Below are 15,138 nucleotides of genomic sequence, written 5' to 3'. Positions count from 1 at the left end.
CGCTGACTCCGGCTGGCTTTGCTAACAGGACCACCAAAGGAGGGTTTGGAGAGCATGCACTCTTGCTATGAGTGCATCTTCTCCAGGAACGAAGCCCTGCCGAGCGACTGGCACAGGTGGCTCATGGGCAAACTTCTGTCTGGGAGTTTTTACCACCGAGGAAGTTCTTGAAATCTGACCACTTTCAGGGCCCGTGGTTGCCGTGGAAGGAGACGCCGCACAGGGTGCTGGCAGGTCTGGGGGGACATTCAGCACGGCTCCCGGTCGCCGTGAGCCTGACCCCAGCTCAGGCTCCCAGATCTGCTGGTTCCTGGAACATCGACACCACGCTTGTTCAGCAAAAGAAAGCATCAGGGTCAGACACCTCGCTCTGCAGGACTTAGCAGCCCCTCATCCCGGCCTGGGAGGCTGCTCGGAGTGACGGTGCTGGGGACGGTCCTGCCGTCGCTTCTCGGTAGCCTGATCCCGCCGCCTCCTCATGACCCGCAGGGCCTCCGGCTCGATCCCGTATCAGTTACACTCTGCTTCTCATTTCAGTCAAAGTGTCAACAATCTGGAATACTCCCCCATCCTCCTCACGATATTTTTAGAACAAACAAACAACTGACATATTTAGCTGAAATAAATCACCCCAAGAAACCCCAGTTTGGCTCATTTTTCGCTCCCACTTCAGCTATTAATCTCAACTCCGATTAGCGTCCTGGAACCAGCACCTAAGCCGGAAACGACCAGGACAGGCTGACCTGAGAACATGTGTGGCATCACACTGCCCAGACTTGGGAGACCTCCTCCCATGCCTGAGTGTGACGTTTTCATGAAGGGAGCCCTTTCATTCAGTGCTATCCACAAAGCAGCAGTCAGGACGCTTTCCTGCGCACGGTCTGACCGGGTGGAACGAGGGGCTAACGGGGTGCAGAGCAGCAGGGGGCCGAGAACCTGCCCCCTGCTCTCGTGAGCGATTCAGTGAGCAAGTGCCTTGGGCCCGGTGAGCCCTCTGCTATATAAACGTGTAAACAGGAAAAATCTGAAAAAAAGTTTTCCATTTAACTACCCCAGCTCTACCAAGAAATAATCTATTCTGTCTGAACCACAAAGCCATTGGTCATCTCTAAAATCGTGAGGGGGTGAACCAAGAGCAGATCTACTGACAGGCCGCTCCCCAAAAGCCATCTCTGCAGGATTTATTTCTGACTCAGCTGCCACGGCCTGGATCTCCCCACATTCCCACGTCTGAGGATGGGAGCTCAAGAAGAAAAGATGCACTGGGGGCCCTTTTCAGGGATAAAGGCAGATGCCAAAGAGTGGGGATCCTACAATCACCTAGACCTAGAAGGAAGAGGGCTCAGCCCGATGAGACACAGACTCTAAGGAAGCCATGAAGTTCTGTAATTTAGAAATGGCAGCCTCCACCCAAGGTCAAGAAGAGCGCCAGAACGGAAGAGAGCAGCCGGGTGCTGCGAAGGTGGCCAGCTCTGTGGGGCCAGAGGTGGATGAGACAACCCGCCAGGATCCCGGGCTGAACGGAGCCACGGGTCCTTGCACAGAACCTGCTCCCATGAATCCTGGCCCGTTTTACCCACATTCTCTCTTTACCTTCTCTGTGTTCTCACGTAGCACATCATGAGGTTTGGGACACACTTGGCAGAAAGCGGGCTCTCTAACCCTTCACTGGAGGGATGTTTAAAGGAGAGCAAGTCTGACCATCTGCAGGTGGGTGATGCATTCCCCACCAGCTGTTTTCGGCTCAGGATCCCACCAGAATGCTTAGGAGATAAATTTGAAGATTCTTTTCTTGCTCTCCTTTAGCTCTCAGGTGTTTTTGTTTTGTTTGTCATTAACTGAAAATGCAAAGACCACTACAAATGAACTGGCATTCAACTGTACTTGTACTACTTGAGGTTTTTTCACAGTTGGCTGGGTAACTAGCAGGAACTGTATATGACCCCTGAAATAAGTAGACATCATCATTTTATCATCTAGCGGAACTTGGCAGAGTGAAAGCGGAAACAGACACTAGACGAAACACAGGTAAACATGCTTAGCTATGAACTAAGGGCTCTAGGCTGCTCAGCAGGGTCGTTAGTGTACAAACGCGTAGTAATGTTTGCAGCAAGCCAAGCTCTGGGTTAGGGGCTGGGGATCCAGAGATCTCCAGGAAACACCCCGCATGAATTCTGAAGACGATACGCCACACTTTGAATGGTGGGATGAGATATCTAGGAGAACCTGAGACATTGTAAATGAAAGCACTGAAATAAATAAACCTTCTGCATGCCACCATCGGGGATGGATGGCTCTGGGGTGGCTGCTCTGGCCTGGCTTCTCCCAGCAGCCAGGCCTTCAGACAAGCTCTCTTCCCAGGCGGACAGGGAGACAGGCGTGCAAAACTGGAACTCTGTATCCACTAAGTACTCTACTTTGTCTCTATGATTTTGACTACTCTGGAAACCTCATCTAAGAGTACTCATACAGTATTTGTCCTTTTGTGGATGGCTTGTTTCTCTAGCATAACGTCCTCAAGGTTCATCTATGTTGCAGCATGTCAGAATTTCCTTCTTTCTTTCTTTTCTTTTTTTAAGAATTTCCTTCTTTTTTAAAAGCTGAATAACATTCTGTTTTATGTATGGACCAGATTTTGCTTATCCATTCATCCATCCATGGACACTTGGGTGATTTCTACCTTTTGGATATTATGAATACTGCTATTATGAACCTCTGTTCGAATTCCTTCTTTCAATTCTATTGAGTATTTACCCAGAAGTGGAACTGCTGGATCATACAGTAATCTATTTTTATTTTTTTGAGGAACGGCCACACTATTTTCCAAAGCAGCTGCATCATTATACATTCCCACCAGCAGAGCACAAGGGTTCCGGCTTCGCCACATCCTCTCCAGCACCTGTTAGTATCTGGGTTTTTTTTTTTTAAATAATAGTCATCCTAATGGTATCTCATTGTGGTTTTGATTTGCATTTCCCTAATGATTGGTGATGCTAAGAATATTTTCATGTGCTTATTGGCCATTTGAATATCTACTTTGTAGAAATGTCTATTTAAGTCCTTTGTCCACTTTTTATTCAAGTTCTTTTGCTGTTGTTGTCGTGGAAAGTTGATTTTAAATAAGCTACTGTACCACTGAATCCACTCCACTTTGTTCTGTGGTGTCTTTTAGGCTGTCACCCACTCTCCTTTGCCCAAAGATCCCCTCCCCAGCTTGTATCTGAGGAACAGGCATCCCTGGGTTGGTTACCTTGCACTCATCCCTCCCAGACATCCTTCAGGTTTCCAATGGATCATTTCTCTAGTTTAATAAGATGAACAGCCTCTTTCCTTGTGGTCCAACTTTCTATCAAATGCAAATTTAATAGGCATGTTCATTACTCCATCACTCAGCTCAGACATAAAAATAGCCCATAACACCTGGCCTCTCAGTAATCACTACATCAAAACATTACTCAATATGATATTTCAACTTAAACTGAGTTTCTCTGAGACTATGTGTGTTAAGTGAGACAGACTGAGAAAAAGGCACAATCTTACTTGCCAAGTAATGTTTTTTTTAAACCAGGTATATATACTCCACTCAAGAAAAGAATGATCCTCATCAAGTTTTCTGGTTTATTGAAGAGATTAACAGAGGATATAGGATAAAAATCCTGTTCATCTGGATTGTTAGCTTGAAGAGAGCATAAATTGCCTTTCTCTTGTCCATGGCGGCATGCCCAACACCTCACACGGCAACTGGAATGTGGGAAGAACGCAATGCTTCAAAGGCACAGAGCACAGAGGCCAAGGCCAGGCTGCCTGGGTTCAAAGCATGACTCTGCCACTTACTAGGTACACAACTAGACAAATCACTAAACCTCCCTATGCCTTAGTTTCCTTATCTGTAAAATGGGGATGATAATGCTACCAATCTTTGATGGTTTCATGATGATTAAATTAGTTTAAAATATGTGAAGTGCTGATAGGAGTTGCCTGTCACAAAGCAGTGCATAAATGCTAGTGGTTATTATTGCTAAATGAGTGAACAAATGGATGAATGAATGAATGAATGAACGTTATATATGTTCATTTCTTTCCATACAGTTAGTTCCTGTTGATGTAAAAAGCAGCACGATTGTCTGAAAAAAATCTGTTTCCACGGGTACGAGAATAGAAGACCACATACAGAAGAAAAGATTGTTTTCCAATCTGGTGACTTGAGGATTTGTTTCAACACCTGATATATCAAACTCATGGATCAGAAAACACCATAATGATCCCACTTCTATTTTTATCTTTGAGAGGTTTCAAAATTTACTTTTTGTGCTTTGTGGTAACATTTGATGGTTTCTTAAGTGTGTTGTTCATTTGATGACCTCTCTGAGAGCCAGAGAATAAGTGCCTGTATGTGTTCTACTTAAGTAGGAAAGAGTAAAGTTCAAATCAACTAAAAATCTGTAATTAGGAAAGTTGTACAACCACAATTTGTCTCAGGGCAAGAAAATACACCCACCCTGGGGTGGCTGCCCTTAGCAGCCATTGGAAGGCTTGCTGAATTAGAATAAAATATCTCAGTTATACTAATGTTCTCAAATGTGCCACCATTGGTATGATACTATCTGGTATATTTTCCAGAGAGAAAAGTAACAAACTGTCAGTTCTCATTGCGATATTTTATCTAAAAATGAATAATCCCATGGCAGAAACACGAAGTCTGTGAGGGCCTGACCAAGCCCTGGCCACACTGTCTTTAGGAGAAACAATTGTTCCCAACATCACCTGGCATCTACTTCTACATTCTTGGGCCAATGAGGAAAATTACTAAGTAAAATACATTAATCAATTAGGAAATTTTTGCAAAGCTCTATTTTAAAAGAAGAACGATCGAGGCTCTTATACCAAGTATAAGAGATAGTGAATCTATCAGAATCTGTGAACACTGTTCAATATACAAATGTGTACTTTGTTAAATTTTATTTTGGAAAAAACTTACAGTGTGTTAGAGATATTTAATACATAATCAGCAAATACTAATTTTTCATCCTTTTGTTTAGGCATTTAATAGTTAAAGGGTTTAAAAAAACAAGTTTTCAACAGAAGAAAAAGGCAGTATTAGAGGAACAAAAAAGACAAGACACATACAGAAATGTCAAACATACATTCAACCATCATTAATTATATTAAATGTGAATGGACCAAACACTTGACACAAAAGGCAGAACTTATCAGACTAAACAAAAAAAGCAAGATCCAATGATATGCCAGCTATAGGAGAAGGAATACTGGAAGGAATAATGGCTGAGAATTTTCTAGAAATGATAAACAATACAAACAAGACCAATCCACAGTTTTAAAAAGTCCCAAGCAGGATCTACTCTTAGCTGTATCACAGTGAAAATGCCAAGCATCAGCAAGAATGGCAATGAAAGCAGCCAGAGAGAAAAGACAGATGACATTAAAATGAACTAAAATTAAACCAAAGGTTGACTTCTCAACAACGACAAAAGGAGCAAGATCACTGTGCTGTGAGGTAATGTGAGCCTAGAATCACAGATCTAGTTTGAAAATCTCTTTTGAGAGAAAGGCCAAATACAATTTTAGACACAGGTTGAGAAAGTTTGCCAACAACAGACCCTCACTAAAATTTCTAGGGTAATCACTAAACAACAACAACCAAAATAGAATGTTTCTTTTCCAAATTAGTAAAGGAAAAATATGTAATAAAAACATAATTATTTAAAATAGGAAAGGAGAGGACAAGATATGAAAAGAGAGCAGGACAAATAGAAAACACAAATGAAGTGGGAGACACTAATACAAATATGTCACTATTTACAATAAATGGAAATGAACTAAATGTTCCAGATCGACTGTCAGCCTGAGTTAAAAAAAAAAAAAAACACAGCTATATTTAATGAATACAAGAGTGCATCTAAAATATAAGAATATAAAAAGTTCAAAGAATGGAAAAAGATATTCCAAGCACACACACACACAGTATGTGTGTATACATGTATATGTACACATATACATGGCTATTTGTATGTGTAGGTATGTGTCCATCATACAAAATAGACTTTCAGGCAAAATGCTGAAACTACATATGCAACTACTTACATATTGATAAAAGGTTGAATTTACTAGGAAGACATAGCAATTCTAAATTTAAATGTACCTAATAGCACAGCTTTTAAAATATATAAAGCAAAAATTGCTTTAACTATGGGTAAAACAGGACAATCAATCTACCCATCAGAGGTAGTTTCAATATACCTCTGCTCAGAAACTGATAGATTAAGTAGAAAAAAAAAAAAATAAGAAGAAAAAAAAATCTGAAAAGCACAGTTGATAGCTTAACATAATAAAATATAAAAAAATTTACCCCCAAATGCAGGAAACATTCTTTTTAAGCACACGTGAAATATTTATAAGTAGTGACCACATGCTGGGCCATAAAACAAGTCTCAACAAATTTCAAACTTATATTGATTATAGTCTCTGAACACATTTCAATGAAGTTAAAAGCCCACTGACAAAAGATAAGTTAAAAAAAACCCATATATTTATAAATTATAAAATACAGTTCTAAAATAATTAATTCATCAAAAAATAATAATGGAAATTTAAAAATATTTAGAACTAAACAATAACAAAAATTTCACATATTGAAACTTGTGGTTTATAGTTAAAGCAGTACATAGCGGAATATTTTATCTTAAATGCTTATGTCAGAAAATAAGAAAGGCAAAATACTAATGAACTAAACATCCAACTTAAAAAATTAAGAAGGAAAACCAACTAAAACAAAACAGAACAAACTCTAAGAAAATAGGAGAAAAGAAATAATAGAAGGACAGAAATTCATAAAAGAGAAAGTAAATATATGGTTGAGATGATAAAAAAAACTAAAGGTTCTTTGAAAAGATCAATGTTTCAGACAGTTTTCTGGCAAGACTGTTCAAGAGAAAAAAAAGGCACATTAAACAGCACGAGGAATGAAAAAGACTTAACCACAGATGCTGTATGACAATAAATAATTTAAAAACATTATAAACTCTATGGCAATAAAATTTAGAACTTAGATTAAATGGGCAAATTCTTAAAATATATATAGTATATTAAACATAGCTTAATAAAATAAGAAGTAGAAAAACCTGAATACCCTATAATCATTTTTAAAAAGCATCAGAAGTCCTTCCATGGAAAAAAGACCAGTCCCAGATGGTTTTATAGGCAAATTCTACTCAAACTTATTATTCTAGGAACAAATAATTCAAATCTTACACAAAGATTCCAAAACACACAAAAAAGAACTACTCCAACTCATTTTATGAGGCCGGCCTAACCTTGATGCCAAAACCTGACAAGGATATAATGAGAAAGGAAAATTACAAGTTATTTCACACATGAACATAAATGTAAATGTTCTTTAAAAAACTAGTAAATTGAATCCATTAAAAAACTAATAGATCATGATCATGTTGGGCTTATTCCAAGAATGCAAGGTGAATTTAACATTTAAAAATATCAATTAATATAACATTCACAGATTAAAGGAGTAAAATCATATAATCATCTCAATAAATACTGAAAAAGCATCTGATAAAATTCAATATCAATTCATGATGAAAAAAAAAACTCTTAGCAAGCCTTCTCGGAAGAAGGAAATTTCCCTAAACTCTTAAATAGAGGTTTAAATAGAAAAGCATGGAATTTTTTTCAGGTAACTAGGAATAAACCTAGTAAACATCAGCAAAATCTTTATAAAGAAAATTATAAAGCTTCATTTAAAAAGTATTTTCTAAAGGCCTAAATAATTAGAGATATCTAATTTTCCCCAAACTAAGCTATTAGATTAAATGTAATTCCAATCAAAATCTCAACGGATGTTTTTGGTGGAACGTGAAAAGCCAATTTGAAAATTTATATGAAGGCTCAAAGGCCTGAGGGCAGCCAGGATATCCCTGAGGACCAACTTACAGGGGTGGACTGACCTCACGTATAATAAAGTTGTAAGAATGACGACAGAGCGGCAATCACACAGAGATGGGCACCCTGAACCAATGGAACCAAGTGGAAAGCTCACAAGCAGCTCCTCACACAGATGGACATTTGGTTTAAGACAAAAGTGGCCCTGGGGAGAAACCGCAAAAGGAATCTTTTCAATACATGTTGCTGGACAATTGGGTATCCACATGGGAAAAAATTACCCTGGGTCCCTTACACCTCACATACATAAAACAGTCAATTCCAGATGGACTCCTAGCTTCAAGGATGAAAGATAACATGAGAGAGCTTGAGATGATAACTTAGGAAAGGTCTCTTCAATCGTATCAATCATATCCATGGTCTCTATCCATGGATATGATTGATACATTCAACTATACTTTAAAATTAAGAACTTCTGTTCATCAAAAGATATCATTAAGAGAAAGTAAAGACAAGACACAGATTGGGAGAAGATTTTTACAACACATAACCAACAAAAGCATTTTTAATCATAACATAAAGAAATCTTACAAATTAGTATGAAATGGACAACCCGATTAGAAAAGAAGAAAGACTTCTATATGTGCTTCATAAAAGAGAAAAGCTAAATGACCAATGGACACATGAAAAAGGTGTTCAGCCTCATTAATAATGAGGACATGCAACTTAAACTCACAGTGTGATACCATTAACCAGCAACCAACAAGTCTGAGGGCACCAAGTGTTGGTGTCTGGAGTTGCGTGGGCCCGTGGGCACTGCTGCTGGAGATGTAAACGGACACAACCACTATGGAAAACAGTTTGGAATTATTTGGTAAAACTGAAGATACACGCATCCTATGACTCAACAATTCCGCTCCTAGGTGTCTACCTGACGAAATGCTTGCACATGGGCACCAGGAGAACTGTGCAAGGATATTTACAGCAGCATCATTCGTGTAACAGCTGAAAACTGAAAACAACCCACGTATCTGCTTACGGTAAACTAGAAAAAGAAATCTTGGTATATTTATACAATAAAGTACTATTCGTCAGTATAAATGAATAAATTGCTGTTGTATGCAAGAAGGATGACCCTCAGGAACACAATGTTAAGCAATGAAAGCGAGTGGTGTAAGGAGATCATTAAAAACTTTTTTTAGAATTCGGGATGGTGGTTAACCTGTGCGGGGAGAGGTCAGGGAATAGGACAGCAGGAGTGCACAGGAAATTCACAGGCAACATTAATGTTCTTTTTCTTAAGTTAAGAAGTGGGTATACATAGGTTAGTTGTATTATCATTTTAAATAGATTTAATAAATAGTCTTTTGCTTCTACTCAATATTTAATCATTTTGAAGGATTCTAAAATATTACATTTGAAGACACTGTATCAGTAGTAATAATATTAATATGAATGCCTCTCAATTACTGAGTGATCACCATGTATGAATGCCTTCAATGCACTGGCCAGGACAGCTCACTGCCCCTGGGGGAGCAGCTGGTCTCTCCAGGGTTACCCGTCCTTACTGTCACCATGAAGTGATAAAAGATGGTGCTTAAGTATCTTGAATAAGTTTAACGGAGACCAAAAAGCTCTGTAATTCTCCGCATCAGGCTAAGAGGCTAGTGAAATCACTTCTTGGTTCAACAGTCGGACAGGCCTGACCCTAGCAGAGGGCAGGGGCCGAGGGAATATCCACTACATACTCAGTCTGTGGTAGGTTATGGCTGCTGGGACACGAGAGACATGAGGACATCCCAGGCTTCCGAGAGTCTGCAGCTCTGCTGGAGACAAGCTTGTCACAAACATACGGATAATGCTACATGGCAGTTGGGACAGGTGCCCACGTAATCTTGTTTAGGTTGGTGTTGAAATGTTTTAGCCAGGTTGGGAAGAAACCATGGGATCCACTGACTATATCTGGCCCCAACTTTTAACAAAGTATTCTTGGGAGGAAGAAGTTTCCCATCACAAAGGAAGAAATACAAATATTTAAAAAGCAAGCAAGTCATCAGAGGCTCTCAGCCCTGCTGCCATATGCTTTGCTTTTTTGAGCTTACAGCTTAACATTAAAATAACAGGCTCGCATTCCTCAAATACCTCTACTGCTGTTCCTTACTTCTACTACTTGAAAAGGCTGTCAGCTGCTGTCACTTGGAGGCATTACCATATTAGCCACCACTGTTTACTGCTTACTGTGCGGTGTGGCTGTTAGTTTAATAAGCCTCCTCTCCTCTCAGATGACACCCCAGGCTGTCTACGCAAGAGCCACATGCTGGAATCTAACATCGAACATCTAACAAACACCCAATGAAGGTGCTGGGCTTGGAAGGCAGGGGCAGCCACTTTACAAGAGTATTGATGAGAGAAACTGAATTCAGTTGCATCAGGCTCTACTTTACTGAGGGGTAAAGGGCCGAGTATTGTTGAAAGTGCTTTAACCACTTGACGGTTCCACGGGCTAACCAGCTCTGGATAAAATCCAGAAACGTACTCCGTGGGCATTCTGAGATGTACTCCGTGAGCAAGCGGCAAAGCTCTTTAATTCACTCTGCATAAATAGCTGAACCTACAAGAGAAATCTCTAGTCAGAGGTTTCCTGGATTATAATGAGAATTTTCTCGATGGGGAGAAAAGAAGTGCCCTTTTCACTTGAAGACAAAGAAATGTTTGTAATGGAAAAGTGTGAACCAATTTTCCGAGGGGAGTTTGCTGAGACACACTGATTAAAACCACAGTGAGGCGACGAGGCAGAGAAATAAAGCCAAGGCCAATCCACTTAAAATCTGCATTACTTCTGGAAGTGGAGAGAGCCCGCCTTCCCTTCTCCCCCTGCCCCAGGCCGCCCCCGCCTACTGCTGACCCCGCCACTTAGACAATGAGAACCTGCCAGCCTGCAGGACTGTTTACTGTTTCTGGCCTCTGTGTACTGGTTACTAGGCTACTCCACTGAGGATAAAATGAGTAGCCCAAAAGACAATGTCCTTCTCAACAAAGCCTAATCAACAGGCCCGGATTCAGGGATTCAGAGGGAAGAGGTGAATAAGCAGACAATTCCAGAACATGGCAGTTTGTAATGACAATTCTTAGGTTACGAACAAATACTGCTGATTGATTTCAGGAATTCCATTTCCTGGAGAATAAACCTAAGACACAAAGAGGTCAGGTATCCAGATCAAAGTTGCCTAAAATATAGTAATCACCTGGAACTAATGGGCGTCCTTTATGTAATGTGGGACAAACAAGCTATAAAGCAATGTTTCCCAAATTTCAGTCATTGGAGTTTGTTCAGCATAGCTTTTGCCATATCCATGTATATTACTATTTCCCTTTAAATTCACTTTAAAACAACTCATTTAAAAATTCTTAGTCTCCCTCTGAGCAATAATTTCTATGAAATCACACTTTGATAGGCAGCTGTATTTTCTCTAATGTACGTTTAAAAATGCGTAACTATTAAAATAAAAATGTTCATCCGTAATGCATTTAAAATCATCTTGTATGCCTCAAAGGTACACATTGGGAAAGAATGGATAAAGTACTTCAACTCAGGTTGACCTGACAGACTACGTTTGTTTCTAAATATCATGAAAAAACAAGAGTAAAGGGGATTCTCTACTATTTACCACCAGGATGTGCATGAAGGACTTAGATAGATTGGGAGAAGAAGTAAATTCAATACCTTCTGTATAAGGAAAAAACAAGTCCAGTATCACTTACATAAAATTTTCTGGATATTCACTCAGGGCCATGTCAATGATATTCAGAGCATCATGGTAATGCTTTTGTGCTGACAACAGGAGGGCAAGGAGGTGCAGGGAATTGGCATCATCGCCTTGAAGTTGAAGAGCTTGGCGGACATACCCCAGAGCCTCTGGTATCTGGTTTAAAACAAAACCAGAAAGAATTTTTAAACACACACACACACACACACACACACACAGCCACCATTTCAGTATCTGATTCTCTGTGAATATCAGGAGTTGTTTCACCGTGTGCCACACTCAGATTTTAAGCCATCTTCATGGCAGCCCCAGGATATTAACCACAAACACAAAAACAGAGGTCCCCTTCAAGCAACAGTATGACTAACAAAGTGATACAAGAGACTCTGTTTCTCAGTATAACTGCCAATACCAAATCGTTTACTTCTCCCTAAATAATTTGTCTCTTTTTCCACAAAACTGATTTACTTTCGATTATGCCCAAGATAATTTCACTCTAAATGGGGACACATAACAAACTGCCAGCAGTTTTTATTGGAATGAAACTGACTTAGCTGAACTGTTCTGATTTTTTAAGTAGTACTGAAATTAAAGTGCTTGATAAGTTTCAGAACCTTAAACAGAGCTTTCCAGAGGATCAGACACCTGTGATTCTTTTCAAGTCCCTTTGTCCTGCATCTCCATTAGACATCAAGGAACTATGCAAACAAACTAACCAACCCCACACCTTTCCAAACTACAATCCAAAGGAACTCCACCCAAGAAACAAACTGCAATGCCACATACAGAGCAGGTGTATCCAAATTTAAGTAGGACCAGATACAACCTTAACCTTCAAAATCCAACAGCTCTTCAAGACTTTCTTCAAAATCATCCAAGCACAAGGGTGGATAAAATGCATACATAATGGGTATATGAACACCCGAGATTCTGTGCAGGTTTAACAGTACCTAGGGAGAATTAGAACCTGAAGCTGGATTTCGAAACAGGCTCAAGACTGAGGCATTCTTACACGGTCGCCCCAGGGACTCCTTTCTGTCTCCCCTCCAACTCCCGGCCCTGGCTGGACCTCTTCTCAGCTCTCCTGCTTCTTCCCAAGCCCTCAGTAACCTCACTCCTTAGTAGGAAACCGTGACTTCTGTCTTTACCAAATCTATTCGTTTTCCTCTCCGAAATACCATTTTTGATGGATGTAAGTTAAAAATGCTGGTTACAGAGGCTTTCTGTTTTGAGCCGTAGAATCACAGCTTATCACAGCGGGAAGAGATCATCCGGCCCTACACGCCACTTCACGAAGGCTGCTGCTGCACCCAGAAGGTTCCATCTACTGCTCCCCTCCCCAGGGGGACAGCCTGCTGTGTGAACAGCACTGGTATTCTGGGAGGGTCAAAAGGCAGGTACACTCATGATATCCGTTTTTAGGGATGACCAGCGTAATCAGGGAAAAACTGATACAGGGTGCAAAGTGAGGTCCTTAAGGGCTAGGCTGACTTGAAGGAATTCGAAGCTGGTTCCTTCATTCAGTGAGTATTAGTGAGGGCCTACCACGTGTCAGGCAGTGTCCCCGCTGCCAGGGCAAAGCAATGATGACAGACGTGGGTTCCTGCCCTCAGGGAACCTAAGGTCTAGTGAGAAAGATACTGAACAAGAGAGCTGGGCAAGAGGAAGGAGAGGAGCAGCCTGCTATGGGAAGGGGGCTTCAAGGAGGAGGCGAGCGGAGCTCCTGGAGGAGAAGAAAGAGCGGACGGTCGGCCACCAGCCCACAGCTGTCTCCGCAGCCGCTCGCGGTCAGGCCAGCTGTGAGCCACGCGAGGCCAGGTGAGAGGACCTTTACAGACGAGCTCTCTTGGTTTCCTTGCTCCGCAGGTCGCCAAGGGGAGCCGCTCCTCGGCACCATTCCCTGGCCTCCGGGAAGTCAGATACGTGCGGACAGCCCAGGCCTGCCAGGGGAATGGCATGTCTGGGGAACTGGCCTTCGATTCACTCTCCAGTCAGCACTTAGGAATGTGCTGGGGTTACCATCAGTGTCTTGCACATGGTGGGCAGGCAGGCAGACATGGGGCCAGAGTCTCCAGAACAGCTGGGAGGGGACGGGAGGGTATGAGAATGGCAAAGGCAGCTTCTGGAAGCTCCCGCTGGGAAGATGAAGACCAACAAAGCTTGCCCCTCCAGCAAGGAGAATACTGTCGAGTCCCCTATTTCGAGGAGCCACTGTGTGTAATTGTTCATATCTTCTACATATTTGAAAGGAACTGGTCTCTTTTGTCTACACTCGCTGGCATCTTCCTGTCAATCCCCGATACCCTTATGACGACCAGGCCCCAGCAGTGACTAAATCCCCACCATGCAGCTCACCACTGGGCTCTGTTAGCAAGGGACAAAGGCTCTCTGAGGACTCCTCGGTCAGGGTATACACCATGGGCTGCATCCCCTGTTGCCATCCGACCCCAGGTGGGGCCCTCCAGATGTGCGGATTTAATCTCCAAAAGCAGAGCCTGCCTGCCTTGTGTCTTCACAGCTGATGCTCCAATTGACCGAAACACCAGGGTCTCCGCTGCGAGGAGGCAGCGTCCTCTGAGAGTCCCTGGCTCCAGGTCGGCCTCAGGTGAAGGAAAGCAGGTCAGCTACTCCCTTAAACTGTATCAAGACAGAACAGGCACCAAGTGTGGGAACATTGGAGGACTGACCTGTCTGGAGATGGCAAGCTGCAGAGCCAGGTAGAAAGCTGCTTGGTGATCTGTAGGTGACAGGCTGTGGGCCCTGAAAAAGTATTTGCAGCTATTAGTACATGAGAGAGGCCATTTTTATTTTCCATGTCAAACAAGTATTCCCATTTGTATTTTTATTTATACCAAGGCCCCATATTTTTTAAAATTAAGTTTTATTGGAGTATAGTTGATTTACAATGTGTTAGTTTCTGCTGTGCAGCAAAGTGAATCAGTTATACTTATGTCTACTCTTTTTTAGATTCTTTTCTCATATAGGTCATTACAGAGTATCGAGTAGAGTTCCCTGTGCTATACAGTAGGTTCTTATTAATTATTTTACCAAGGCCCCATATTTAATTTAACTATTTAATGTTTCATTTAAACTCTTCTCCTCTGTCCACGAACAAATGGCATGCATGTTTCCTCCTGCCACTGTACATGGGAATGACACAGGAGCACGTTTCTGTTATGTTTAGCATCTGAAATGGCAGCCAATGGGCTTTGACTTTGAGAAGGAGCCTGGGGTTGAAGAATCCACAGGCCCCGAGGTCTGACCTCCCCAGCAGACGCCTCCCTTGGGCTGAGCAGGAGAGGTCCACGTGTCACGCTGGGACACGGTGAGGCTGTGAGCATATTTGGCAAGGCGACGGCTGCTTTGGTTAAGTTTTGGCTTGGTCTTAACACTACTTTATCCAAATTTCTGGATTTCAGAGAAACCATATGAAAATCAAAGGCCCGGCTTTGCTTGT

At 41.6% G+C, this 15,138-nt stretch overlaps 1 protein-coding gene across 8 annotated transcripts in view; it reads right to left on the bottom strand.

Annotated features, from left to right (window-relative positions):
* The window catches only part of TTC7B (tetratricopeptide repeat domain 7B), a 241,342-nt gene that overhangs the window by 76,720 nt on the left and 149,484 nt on the right, over positions 1 to 15,138 (bottom strand). For all 8 annotated transcript variants that reach the window (XM_057542440.1, XM_057542438.1, XM_057542439.1 and 5 more), the window contains 2 exons: positions 14,369 to 14,441; positions 11,677 to 11,837 (listed from right to left, as the gene is read on the bottom strand). In XM_057542440.1, the coding sequence (XP_057398423.1) occupies positions 11,677 to 11,837; positions 14,369 to 14,441 (234 nt within the window). The remainder of the gene's footprint in view (positions 1 to 11,676; positions 11,838 to 14,368; positions 14,442 to 15,138) is intronic.

Source organism: Balaenoptera acutorostrata, chromosome 3, assembly GCF_949987535.1.
Source record: "Balaenoptera acutorostrata chromosome 3, mBalAcu1.1, whole genome shotgun sequence".
Taxonomy (NCBI): Eukaryota; Metazoa; Chordata; class Mammalia; order Artiodactyla; family Balaenopteridae; genus Balaenoptera; species Balaenoptera acutorostrata.
This window is presented reverse-complemented; position numbering and strand designations above follow the sequence as displayed.